The 13,318-nt window shown below is 56.4% G+C and overlaps 1 protein-coding gene across 2 annotated transcripts in view; it reads left to right on the forward strand.

The window, feature by feature from the left end:
• ADGRD1 (adhesion G protein-coupled receptor D1) overlaps nucleotides 1–13,318 on the forward strand; it is a 185,927-nt gene that overhangs the window by 137,350 nt on the left and 35,259 nt on the right. For both annotated transcript variants that reach the window (XM_024256382.2, XM_024256383.2), the window contains one exon: nucleotides 12,592–12,695. In XM_024256382.2, the coding sequence (XP_024112150.2) occupies nucleotides 12,592–12,695 (104 nt within the window). The remainder of the gene's footprint in view (nucleotides 1–12,591; nucleotides 12,696–13,318) is intronic.

Genomic DNA, 13,318 nt, shown 5'->3' on the forward strand with positions numbered 1-13,318 from the left:
TGGATCCCAGTCATGCCAGCACAACTGGTCTGTACTGCCGCAGGTAGGTGGAAGCTCAACTTTCTGTCCTCCCTAAGGACTGGCTGGCAGGGTACGAGGGAGCGAGGACCTGAGGTTAACACAGGGGTGGATGCAGGTGTGGGCTGGCTCAGCCAGGGACCACCCAGCATTTCTTGCTGAAGCCACACACCCAGTGAAGGTGCTGGGCATGGGGACTGGTGCCGTGGAAGGCATTTGGGCCCGTCCTTAGGGAAAATTCAGCTGCACCTACTCCTGGCACTTGTGTTCTCCACTCACGGTGTGCAGGCCAGGGAGAGGGTCTGGTTGTCTAAGGGGGGAGAGCCCTTGATATTGATAGACAGTCCTGCCAAGGCTGCACCCATCGAGGAAGGGCAGTGGTCGAGGAGTGTGTGGGAGGCTGGGAGGAGTCCCAGGGCCCGCCACGGTGCGCTCTTTCTTCCTGCAGGTGGCCGCTGCCTCCCAGGTGGCCACTTCCCAGGCTTCAGGCGTGGGAAGTGTCCCAGGCATGGGCACCTGCCTTGGGGTGGCTCTGACCTGCGGGGTGCAGGAGCCCTGTGCCAGTACAGGAGCACCTGGGAATGCCAGTCCCCGAGCACCCCCTCCTGGGGTCTGGTGGTCACAGGGAAAAAGCACTTCAATGGGACGGTCATGAACCGTGGTCTGAAGGCTGACTCTGGCCAGTGACTGGGCTTCTTCTAGCCCACAGAGGCTTAATTTTTAAAAATTGGTTGTCAATATTCCAAAACACAGATATTTTATCTAAAATTTGGGATTTCTTTTTTTTTTTTTTTAAATAAGAAGAGGAAGATGTGGCCACGCTGGGCTTCCCCCTCTGGCTGGAAATGATGCTGGAGGCGAGTGGCTGCCACCCCTGCACTCAGGGCGAGGTCCCCAGGGCCCCCCGGTCCCCGTGGCCTCCCCGTACCACAAGCAGCTGCCCCTCCTCATTATGTTCGCATCGCTCTTCTTTTAGGAGACAGTGAAATGCTTCCTGCTCTTGTCTGGGCGGGAAAGTGACATATCCACGGAGAAGGACTTGGGTTAGAACTGTGGGAGGGAGGATGCTCATTTTGGCAGCACAGTCCCACCTGGTGGTTATGTCTGCAGGCCCCCGCTGGCCTCCTGAGCTGATGCCCTGCCTCTCAGGAGACATTTGAGGCTGTGGTTTCTGAGTCAGAGGAGTCCGTGTCCTGAAACCAACTGCAGGCTTTTCTGGGCATTTCTAAATCTAGCTACGGGTGGGAAAGGAAGGGCACCATGGGGGCACACCACACCTTCCTGAGGCAGGAACGGCAGTGCGGCCTCCGCCCAGACCCACGGTTCTAGGCCCCGCGCCCCGCGGTTACCCAGCCAGGTGCAGCCTTGAGCCCCTCAGACGGGCTGTGGCTCCAGGGAAGGGCACAGGGCGGGCAGTGGCAGGGGCCTGAATTACACGGTGTTGCTGGGAGCTGTGAGAACCACTCTGAGCTATATTTTGCAGTCCCGAGGGTGTGTCACAGGCGGGACTGTGCCAACAGCAGTGCCGGCAGCTGCAGCATGTACAGCTCAAGTCAGAAACAGGCTCCCTCCATGGGGTCTCTGTGTGAATGTTAGCCAGACCACCTCCGAATAACACCTCCTGCATGCAGCTGGGGTTAGTAGTGGCCCGTCTGCCTCCCAGCCAGCTGGACACACAGGTCCCTCCCAGTGATGTGCCGAGTGGCCTTGGGCAGGTGCCTGCTCTGAGTCTCAGTTTCCCTGCTGCGACATGGGTGGGACCCTTTCCTTGTGGAGCTGTGGTGGTGATCAGAGAAGGCAGAAGCAGGCACAGCTCAGGCCCAAGCACCCAGCCTCAACACCCAGCGCTGAGCACCCAGCCTCGGTAACAAGGAAGTTGGTTTGTTCAGCACCCCCCCACCACTTCCCAAGCAATGCCATGGTTCACCAGTATCTTCCGGCCGAGTGGGGAGGGCATGCATCCTCAGTACCATCCTCTTAGAGACCCAGAAAATTGTCACCATCCCTTCTGATTTCCCAGCCTGTGCAGTTCTTCCAGAAGGAGAGGGTGGTGGGCAAAGCCCGCTGGGTCCTTCTGCATGAGCTCCTTACCATTCCACCAGCAAGCCCTCCAGGTGCACGGGTGCGCGCTGTTCACACCCCGCCTCATGGGTGAGTTTTCCCGAGCCCTGTCCTGGGCTGCTGAGAGCTGGGCTGGGGATGGGAGCTGGGAGCTCACCCAGGGGAGGCGCAGGGGCATGCATCCTTCCACCCCCTCCCGTCTCCCGCCCTACCCACCCCTCCCATGTCCCTCCAGTCTCCCTCGAGACACCCCCTCTAGGCCCCCAGGGCCCTCCCCTGTACCCTGTGGCCTGTGCCTCTCCGAGTGGAGAGCTGAGTGAGCCCTGGGAACAGGGCTGACACCTGCCATCCCCATCTCTCCCTTCAGTGCCCCCGACTCTCAGGCTGCTGGCCACCTGGGACATTGGGAAATGGGACTAAGAGGTGAAAACCTGCACTTTGGGGTGGAGTAGCAGCCAGGAGCTGCCAGGACTCAGCTTTGCTGTCAGCTCAGCCCCAGCCCTGCCTGGGCACCTCCCAGTCCTGGGGGCAGGGAGACGTAGGTTCAAGGTTCTGAGGGTTCCATCCCTGCCTCTCTTGACAAATTCAATTGTCCTTGCCTCCTCCAACCAGACCCAGGCTGCTCCTTTTAGAGGAGAAGCATATGTTGCTTCATTTATTCCCTAATTCTCCTGAAGAAGTGTCTGCTCTGGAGCTGTGCTGGGCTTGAGCCACTCTGCAGAGGGAGCTGCAGCAGCCTCTGGGGTGGTCCCGTCTCGGGGGATCTTCTTTCGGGGCTACCCCCAGAATTGGGGTCTTACTCTGTGGGGCTGAGGGTGGGCTGGGTGGCCAGGACTGGGAACATGGTCGGGGGCCAGACTGGACGCTCCCGGGGCAGATGGACGCATAGCCCGGCCGAGGGATCAAGTCACTTTGGCGGGGCAGCTGTGGGCTGCAAGGCTGTGGTCAGGGCTTGACGTCTGAAGCAGGCCGGGTTTCTAGTCCACACGTATTTTTTGTTATGAGTGTGTTGAATCTGGGAAATTAGAGTGGGGATGTGGGGGCCGTCTTTGAGAAGCTGCCGGCCCCCATGTTAGGAGTGGGGACAGGAGCTCGAGGGTTCTTTCTGGGACATACAGGAAGCTGGGGTGTCAGGAGATAGAGGGGTTCTGTAGGTTGAATTGTTTGTAAAGATGATACACGCATGTGGGAAAATGCAAGAACACAGAAGGCAGAGTGTGGAAACTGATGGTCACAGCCACCATTCCTGCCTCCTGGCCCTTCCCAGAGCAGCGGCTTAGGGTCACGGCCACCGTTCCTGCCTCCCGGCCCTGCCCAGAGCAGCGGCCTAGACACGCGCTTGCTTTTCTGTCATTCCAGATGCAGTTGCTGAGCCTGGGGCCCCGCTTTGCTCTTTGTTCATTTTTTGTTTGTTTTTTAAATTTTCTGTACCTCAATGGATGCAAACCTTACTTTAAACAAAGGGTAGTGAAGTATAAAAACTGCTCCCTGTACTTTTATTTACTATTTATTTGTTTTAGAGACAAGGTTGCACGCTATGATCCTGGCTGGAGTCAGTGGCGCCACCTCGGCTCACTGCAGCCTTGACCTCCTGGGCTCCAGAGATCCTCCTACCTCAGCCTCCCAAGCAGCTGGGACTAGAGGTGTGCACCACCATGCCTGGCAAGATGGCACACTTTAAAAAATGTATCCACGTATCTTGGAGGTTGCTCCTTCTCGGGGTACACAGAGCCACATCTCCCGTGTTAACCACTGCGTAGCTCTCCCGAGGGTGGACACTGAAGTCATGGCGGTCTTTGGCCGCAGCAAATGACCAGCATCCTGTGCACACATCCCGCCTCCATCTGTGAGGATGGGTTCCCGTGGGGCACTGCCGGTCCAGGTTTACATCCCGCCTCCATCTGTGAGGATGGGTTCCCGTGAGGCACTGCTGGTCCAGGTTTACATCCCACCTCCATCTGTGAGGATGGGTTCCCGTGAGGCACTGCCGGTCCAGTTTTACATCCCGCCTCCATCTGTGAGGATGGGTTCCCGTGGGGCACTGCTGGTCCACTTTTACATCCCGCCTCCATCTGTGAGGATGGGTTCCCGTGGGGCACTGCCGGTCCAGTTTTACATCCCGCCTCCATCTGTGAGGATGGGTTCCCGTGAGGCACTGCCGGTCCAGTTTTACATCCCGCCTCCATCTGTGAGGATGGGTTCCCGTGGGGCACTGCCGGTCCAGTTTTACATCCCGCCTCCATCTGTGAGGATGGGTTCCTGTGGGGCACTGCCGGTCCAGGTTTACATCGCCACAGCTGTTTAAAGTGGCCATCGTCTGGGGCACAGTGGGGACTGGGCCCTGAGTTCCCAGTCATGTTGGGTCCTGGGTTCTGCTCTGAGGTCCACCTGCCTCCTGCTGCCCGGCTCTGCCTCCCAGGGCCGACCACTGTGCTGAGTCCCAGGTCTGTCACTTGAGGCAGGTGATGGGAGGGGGGGAGGCCCAGCAACTCTGTCATTTGGGGCAGGCGATGGGGGGGGAGGCCCAGCAGCTCTTCTCTCGCTGCTACAGGTGGCTTTTTGGGCAGCAGCCGCACCTCTGCTGTGGCTGCAGCCCTGCTGGACAGTCTATGGATCTGGCTTCCACTGGGGGATTTGTGGTGTGGCTCATTCCTGGGCCACCTCACTACCCCTGTGAGGTCCCCCTTTCTCTCCCCTCCTGAGGGTTAATAATTCCCGGAGTCAAATGTTCCACTCTTTGAAAGGCTGGAGTGGTTTCTCTTTTCCCAGCTGGCCCCAGACTGATGCACAAGCTGTGCGGCCAGGGGAGGCAGCAGGAGCCCCCAGAGTTCCTGGTCTGGAAAACAAGGGGGCGATGGTCCCCTCAGCTGACACTTTCAACTAGGTCACAGTGGCCCAAGGCAGGCCAGTCCCAGCATCTATTCAAACACACAGCAGCCCAGCTGGGTCATCGGGGAAGATCTCCTGCCCGTGGCCAGTCCTCTCCCATCCCGCAGCACCCCTCAAGCGGCCAAGCAACTCATTTCCACCTGTCCCCGGGCTGTTGGCTCATTTCCATCAGTGGACGTGAAGTGTGCCAGCAACTGGACCCAGCCCAGGGGGAGGCTGGCTGCATGCTGCTGGCACGTGCTATGGCTGCCTATGGCCAGGGACAGCCGCCAAACCAGGGATGCCTGGAGTCACACATCCGCCAGTACCTGGTTGCTTGTGCTGTCCAGGAGCCGAGAGCAGAAGTGCAGCCCAGCTAGGGGCTGAGGGCTGCCCTGAGGGGAGACAGGCCCGGTGAGAGCCTGGATGCCAGCCGCTGAGAGACCAGAGACAGGGAGGAGCCAGCCTGGCCAGGACAGGGTGGGCGTCAAAGGTGAGGGAGCAGATGGTTGGTTCAAGGGCTGGTGTGGGGGTGGAGTGTGGACCTAGCCCGGGGTTCCTGCTCTTGTACCCGGGAACCCATCCTCTGCTCCCCCTGCTCTCTGCTCTACGCTTGGCTTCCTGCCAAATCCAACCAAGGAGAGATGGTGCTGCTGGCGTGGGCGAAGGGACCAGCCTCCTGGCTGGGCTCCTGCTGGCATGGGCATCCCCCTGTGGCTCTAGCCCCTGCATGCAGACCCTTCCCTGCACCCCCGCGCCAGCCTCACCTGGGCAGGCTGGTCTGGTTCCAGCTTCTGCTGGTGGCCTGGCCTGGCTCTGCTGCTGTCCCCTCTCCCGCTGTCCTCCCGCGGTGGCCGCTGTCTGGGCTGCCTCACTGCCTTCTCTGCTTTTTCAGGGCTTCCCTCACCTTCATAACCAGCTCCCCATGTCCAGTCCCGAGCGGGGAGGTTCTTGCTTTCCCATGATGAAGGGAGAGGGTGGATGGAGGCAGGTCAGAGGCACGGGCTGGGCTGGAGCCTGCGGAGCCTCAGAAGCCATGGTGGGGGAATGGGGGTTTGAGTCTGAGACTCAGGCGCCGTGGAGGGGGTGAGGCGCGAGGGAGGAGGCTCCAGTGTACAGTGGAGCCCAAGCCAGGAGGGACTTGGTAGAGGATGGGGCTGGTGCTGTGGGGAGACCAGGGAAGCCCACGAGGCTGAAGAGATCAAGGCGGAGGCTCTAGAAATCTGTCAGAAAGAGGACTGGGACAGATGGCCAGTGGTGAGAAGCCAGCAGGACTCGGAGGTGGGTGCTCCAAGGGAGAGGGAAGGGCCTGGGTCAGGGCCTTTCTCAGATCATGGCTGTGTGAGGGCCACCATCCCTCTGTCCCTCTGCAGTCACCTCCGCCACCGCCCCTGTGTGTTTCCATCACAGCCTCATCAACACGACACTGGCAGCCTTAGGTATTTATTCATGTTTACACATCCACGTCTTTGTTCATTACCCGCTTCCCCACTGCAATGAGACTTCCATGCCTGGCACACAGTAGGTGCTGAATACAAGCTTGCTGCTGAAGCAGGGGCCATCAAGGGTCAGCCCCAGCCCTGCCTCTCACCAGCTGTGTGGTGGTGGGCAATCACTTACTGCGGCTGCCTCAGCGTCCTCATCTGTAAAGGGAAACCACGCTGTCCACTCACGGGCTTGCTCTGAGGATTCGATGCCTTCAACCAGCAAGTGCCTCATTTCTGTCATTTCTAGCCACTCTTCTGTGATTCTCCATGATGTCTAGAGTTTGCCAGATCCTCTGTCGGGCCCCAGGGATTCAGAATTAAACAAGACAGTCGACCTGTCTTCATGGAACTTACCGTCAGAGCTCACATCACTCTGGTCTAGAAGGCTGTCTCCTGTCCTGTCTGTCAGGTTCCTGCCCAAGAACTGAGGCCTGTGTGAAGCCCTCTCCCTCCTAACGCCCACTCAGTATTTATCTCCCCCTCCCTCAGATCACCCTCCCTCCCTTCCAATTTCCTAAGGCTGTGTGCAGGTCGTGGTGGAGTTAACGTTTAACACAGGTTGCAGGGTTAAGTAATACAATGACAAATCCATGGCTGAATGTGTGTTACAACTAGAAAGTCCCTGTAGTAAAGAGAAGGCAGTGAGCCACTATCAGGATCACCTAGATTGTCACCTTCCGCCTCAGTCTACTCTGTGGGCTTGAAAGCTGTGTTGAAGCAGCGAGGTTTGCAGACCCTGACGTGTGCATGCCGTTTCTTCTTGATCCCTCCTGAAGTCGGCCTCATTATTCAGACCATTGTGTGGAAGAAGAATGTATGACGTTACGTGCAGAAGCCGTGGAGACTCCAGTTTATGGGGGATCTCAGGAGTTTTCAAAGGTCATTTTGATCATCTATCATTTTTACCTATGGGCTCACCTTATAACTGAAGCCCCATGTACAATGTGACCCTCCAATATATCTGGCCTTATGTTTCTTACAATCATTTCAAGGCTGCCTGGTCAGGCTATTAGCTCTGTTCAAGGGAAGAGCCATATGTCTTTCTTTTTAGTGTTCCCCATTGCGCCTGGCATGATGCTGGCTTTGGGTGAATTTGATAAAAGTACATGATAAAGAGACTTGATTGATGGTGGGGTTGGTTCATGGTGGGGTTGGTTGATGGTAAGGTTTGCTGGTGGTAAGGTTAGTTGAAGATAGGGTTGGTTGACAGTAGGTTGGTTGAGGGTAGGATTGGCTGAAGGTAAAGTTAGTTGATGATGGGTTGGTTGACGATGGGTTTGATTGATAATCAGGTTGATAGGTTGGTTTATGATGCATTTGGTTAATGGGTTGGTTAATGGTTAGGTTAGTTGATAGTGGGTTGGTTGAAGGTCAGTTTATGATGAGTTTGGTTGATGATGCGTCAGTTGATGGTAGAGTTGGTTGATAGTAGACTACTTGAAAGTAAGGTTGGTTGATGGTGGGTTTGGCTGATGGTGGAATTGGCTGGTAGATTGGTTGATGATGGGTTGGTTGATGGTAAGGTTGGTTCATAGTCGGTTTGGTTGATGGTCAGGTTGGTTGATGGTGGAGTTGGTTGATGATGGGTTTGTTGATGGTAAGGTCAGTTGATGGTGGAGTTGGTTGATGATGGGATGGTTGATGGTAAGGTCAGTTGATGGTGGAGTTGGTTGATGGTAAGGTCAGTTGATGGTGGAGTTGGTTGATGATGGGTTGGTTGATGGTAAGGTTGGTTCATGGTCGGTTTGGTTGATGGCTAGGTTGATTGATGGTAGAGTTGGTTGATTGGTTGGTGATGGGTTGGCTGATGGTGGAGTTGGTTGATGGTGGAGTTGGTTTATAGTCAGATTAGCTGGTGGTGCATTATTTGAATGTAAGGTTGGTTGATGGTAGGCTTGGTTAATGGTAAGGTTGATTGATGATGGGTTGGTTGATGGTGGGTTGATTGATAATGGGTTGGTTGATGGCGTGGTTGGTTGGTGATAAGGTTGATTGATAATATGGTTAGAAGGCTTAAGGCATAAGTGGTAGGTGTGGGTCTGGGGCTAGGGCTAGACTCCCATTTGTCAGAAACTCCCAGTAGAATGGGTGGCCAAGAATGGAGATTAAGATGTTTTAGAGAGTTGGCTGACCAACTGCAGCCCAATGTGCAGCGAACTCTCATGTCAGCCCACTGGAACCTCACTGCATTTGCAAATAGATGAGCTAAAGCTTTATTTTCTCAATTGAAAAGATATTAATCAGTGATGTAGATTTAGGAAATCTCTCTGTTGAATCAGTGGCAGAGTCAGATGGGTAGATGTGAGGGCTCTTTCTCCCCTGACGCCTTCAGCAAATACCTCTGGTTACCATTGTGCCCAGTAGTGCTCACTGCTATTCTTAGAGCTGCGAGATGAGGTAGGAAAAACTTCCCTAAGTGGACTGCATCCTCAGGGCTTCCCATGTCCCTGGGGGAGAGACAATGCCCCATGAAATGCAGCCATGGTGTCTGAGAGTGATGTGCATCCCTCTGGTGGGACATGAGATGACTTGGGTAGAGCATAGATGATCAGGGGTGGGGAGAAGCCAGGGCCTTGTGGGGTGGAGACCTGTGTGGGGTGCATCTCTTGGGGGGCTTCCCAGGGCAGTGGGCCAGGCAGGCTTTTAGACACCACTGCTTTCCTTCCTTTACTAGCAGTGTTTCCATTGATTTTTCTTTTCTTTTCTTTCTTTCTTTTTTTTTTTTTTTTTGAGACGGAGTCTGGCTCTGTCACCCAGGCTGGAGTGCAGTGGCATGATTTCGGCTCACTGCAACCTTCACCTCCCAGGTTCAAGCGATTCTCCTGCCTCAGCCTCCTGAGTAGCTGGGATTACAGGTGTCGGCCACCATGTCTGGCTAATTTTTGTATTTTTAGTAGAGATGGGGTTTCAGCATGTTGGCCAGGCTGGTCTCAAACTCCTGACCTCAGGTGATCTGCCCGCCTCGGCCTCCCAAAGTGCTGGGATTACAGGCATGAGCCACTGTGCCTGGCCTCCATTGGTTTTTAACTGAATTCAGTTTGGTGACTGCTGAAGAGCTGGACGTTCGTTTCCAAGAACTGTTCCCTCTGCTGAGGCCCAAAACTCTTGTAACTGACCCTTACTTCCATCTCTAGGCAGAGATCAGTGTGAGAGACAAGACTTCAGTTGTCTTAGGAGACAGCAAAGAAAGATTGCATATCCAGTATAATGTCAGTGTGTCCTGTATTTGGTTTTATTCTTAGTTTCTGAAAAATCTCACTTCCTCTAAAACAGCACTTCTTAAACCACACCTCTGTTGCTGTCATTGGGTCTCTTCCCTTCCTCCTCCAAAGAGTTTAAGAAATGCCAAGTTGAACATAGCTGAACAGGGGGGTTTTATTTTACCTGCAGAATCCTCAGAACTCTTAAGTGGCTTTATATTCATCCAAAAAGTCTTTTAAGGGGTGCAGAGAATGGAGCTTTTCCCAAACTTATCTGAAACCAGAAACATCATTTCATGGACGATTTACTAATAATGTCATGCGGAAACTGGAGTGTCACACACTTAGCCTGGGGAATGTGGCCTAGAAATTGAGTTCCCTTCACCCACCGCGGCTATGCGATTAATGGGAGTAGCTCTTGGCCCATCCATCTGCAAGTGGAGACATTTGTTTCCATTGCCGAGAATGCTGCGGTGGGAATGCACTGGCAGCACCCGCCTGTTGAGGAACTTGTTTTGCCAAACATACTCGGCAGGTGACTGATGGGTGCCTACCCCTCCCACAAGTCCCCTTCTGCTGGCAGAAGACGCCTGTGACCTCAGCTCCCAGCTGGTGGAGCAGAGATGGGCAGCACTGGGCAGCCTCGGCCCCCGGGAGGCCCCTGTTCGCCCACAGTGTCCCAGGTGCCCTGGGTGTTGCCAGGCAGGGATAGGGGGTGGGCTCTGGGCAGAATCAGTGTGAGTTCACCAAAGTCTCCACTTTGAGTTCCTCAAGCCCAGTGCAGGAGAGCCCCTGAGGGTCAGGGGAAGCTGAGATGGAGGCACACACCCAGGGACATTGTGGCACCTGCTGCAGGGAAGCCCACGGGCGTGGCTGTGATTCCCAGGGGGCAGAGGTCAACAGCCTGAAGGTCTTCTCAAATATGGGAGGCCAGGCCCAGGAGTTGGAGGAAAAAGGTTTATCCATGGGAGAAGGAATAGTGGGGCTCTCCCACCCCTAACTGGATGATTCTGCAATAACCAGAAACAAGCACAAGAAACCGCAGCCATTCTCCCGAGGGGACAGGGGGCCCCGTTTCTTCAAAGTTCCCTCTTATCCTCAGGGACACTGATGGGCTCCCCTGTGACTGCCCCTCCTCTCTCCCTGGGGCATCATGAACCTGGAAGGGGGATTCTTCCGTCTCCCTGGTCCTGGCCACGCAGTGCCCACCTTTCTCGTGATAGCCACGACATCCGTGGAGAGGGAAGTCCAGCCCCTGGGAAATTGGAACTTGTGCACAGGTCCTTGCCTGCTGAGGCCTGAGCCGGCGTTCAGCACAGGTGGCTCTGCCCAGCCCTCAGCCTCTCTGCCTTGTCCCTGAGCCCGAGAGCACAAAAGGGCCCCTCCAGGGGACATGCTCCTGGTGTCATGGCAACAGCTGTTTCACTCCTGAAGGGGGCCAGGCCAAGGCCCTGCCTTCCGCAAGCACTGGATCTCAGAGAGGGCCTGCAGGGTGAAAATGAGCTCCTGCTAAAGTGGGAGGCACAGGCTGTGGGGTCCAGGCTGCCCCTACCCCAGCCCCACGCACCCAGGAATCTAGCACGTCTGTAGCCTCTCAGGCGTGAGCCCACTCTGCTGTGAATCACAGTTGAAGGCGGTGCTCGCTGAGTGTTCGGGCTTCCCATGACCCCCTGGCCCCAGGTTGCTCCCCGTGGTCCAGCGCACTGCCAGCCTCACCCTGAGCTGGGGACCCCTGGGCCTGCGGCGTCTCCTCCCTCATTGCCAACAGCTCCTTACACACTCAGTGTGGCCTCCTTTTGTTCCTTTGTCCTGGTGATCAGGGGAGAAGGCATTTAGACGCCCCCTACCCCCATGCCACAGGAGGAAGCTGGAGGCAGGGGTCTCGGAGGATGGGGGGACGTGGGTCTGGGGTCTCAGTGCCGGACAGGGACAGCATGATGCAGGCTTCAGGCTTCAGCTGGGCCTCTGACAAGAGCCATGGACCACAGGAGGAAGCACGTGGCGCCCTCCTGCACGTGAGCAGCTGGGAGGCTGCCCTTCCAGGCCTGTGGCTTAGGAGCCCGGAGCCTTCTGGAGCCCAGGGTCACATGTGTCTGAGCTTGAGGCCCCAACTTCAGAACCGAGGGGGCGCCGTCTGGATTGTGCGGTCGGTGAACTGCGGCTTCGGTTCTATCCTCTGTGGCCCTGCAGCCGCTTAATCCCCAGGTGTGTTCTGTTCTGCCTCATTCCCACAAGGAGGTGGGACCCAGCAGACACGGATGCTGGTGATCACCACCGTGTCCATTTAGAGAGCTTTCCTGAGGCCCACAGTGTGCAGGCGGCAGCCATGGTGCGGGCACTGGGAGGGTTGTGGCCTCAGGCAGGGGCGGTAGCCAGCTCTTCCCTAGCACTGCTTTGTGCGGGCACTGGGAGGGGCGTGGCCTCAGGCCGGGGTGGTAGCCAGCTCTTCCCTAGCTGCTCCAGCACTTTATGTTTGTAAATTCATGGAGTCCTTGCGGCCACTGTGGGAGGGGAGAGGGGTCATTATTTTCATTTCACAGCCGAGTGTCACGTGGCCCAGATCATCAGCCAGGACATGGCCCAGCTGGGACTTGAACCCAGGAGATCTGGCTCCGGGGCTGACTGTTAGTCTGCAGCCCTGTGTATTGCAGTGTAATCAGGAGGCTCAGTGCCTGCCCGGGCCAGGCAGTCGCAGTCTGGAGACTGTGGCTGAGGGAGCCTGAGTGTTCTGTAGGGCACCTCAGAGCACCGGACATGCACACACAGAACCAGGGCTGCAACCCCAGCACCGGCCTCTGTCGGTGGTAGCAACAGACATTTGGGCTGGGAGGCAGGGCTTGGTGGTCAGCACCACACTCACAGGGGACCAGCTGTGCACCCACCTGGGCCCTCTGCAGCTTCAGGCTCCGATGGGGTGTCTGGGCCCACTGCTGACGCCTCTGCTCTGCTCCCTGCAGCTTGCACGCGGACACCAGGTGGCGCTGTCGTCTATCAGCTACGTGGGCTGCTCTCTCTCCGTGCTCTGCCTGGTGGCCACACTGGTCACCTTTGCCGTGCTGTCGTGAGTCCCCTTTTCTAATCCACCCAACAGCCCCTCGGCCCCTGCCTGCACCCCAGATCTCAAGATGGAAGAGACATGGGAGAGGGGAGGGGCTGTAGAGGTAAAAGCACCAGGCTTAGCTAAACTGGAAAGGTCTGGAAAGGCCCCCAGCCCAGGCACAGGAATTCTGGTGGAACCCGAGCCAGGCAAAAGGGGATGGCCATGGGCCTGGGGACACCTCAGCCCTGTGCTCATTCATTCATTCTGGCTCCCACGTTCCTCAGCACAGGCGTGTGGTCAGCTTTGAGAGTCCGACTGTGCCCAAGAGAGATGAGAACATGCTTGGATGGGGGCTGGACAATAACCAAGTAAACAAAAGCGAGAACAAACATATTCACTGTGATCACGCCCCGAGGCAGCAGGGCAGACAGGGAGGGGTGCAACTGGGTCCCAGCAGTGGCCAGGAAGCTTACACTGAGGGAGACATTCGGGCCGCCATGCAGGGACCTGGGAGAGGGTTTACTGCGTGGGAACAGCTATGCAAAGGCCCCACAGCTGGAATAAGCTGGGGCTTTGAGAAGCAGTAACATGAGCTGGGAAAGAAAAGAACTGAGTCAGAGCAGAGCCGTGGCCCAGGGTCAGAC

Source organism: Pongo abelii, chromosome 10, assembly GCF_028885655.2.
Source record: "Pongo abelii isolate AG06213 chromosome 10, NHGRI_mPonAbe1-v2.0_pri, whole genome shotgun sequence".
Taxonomy (NCBI): Eukaryota; Metazoa; Chordata; class Mammalia; order Primates; family Hominidae; genus Pongo; species Pongo abelii.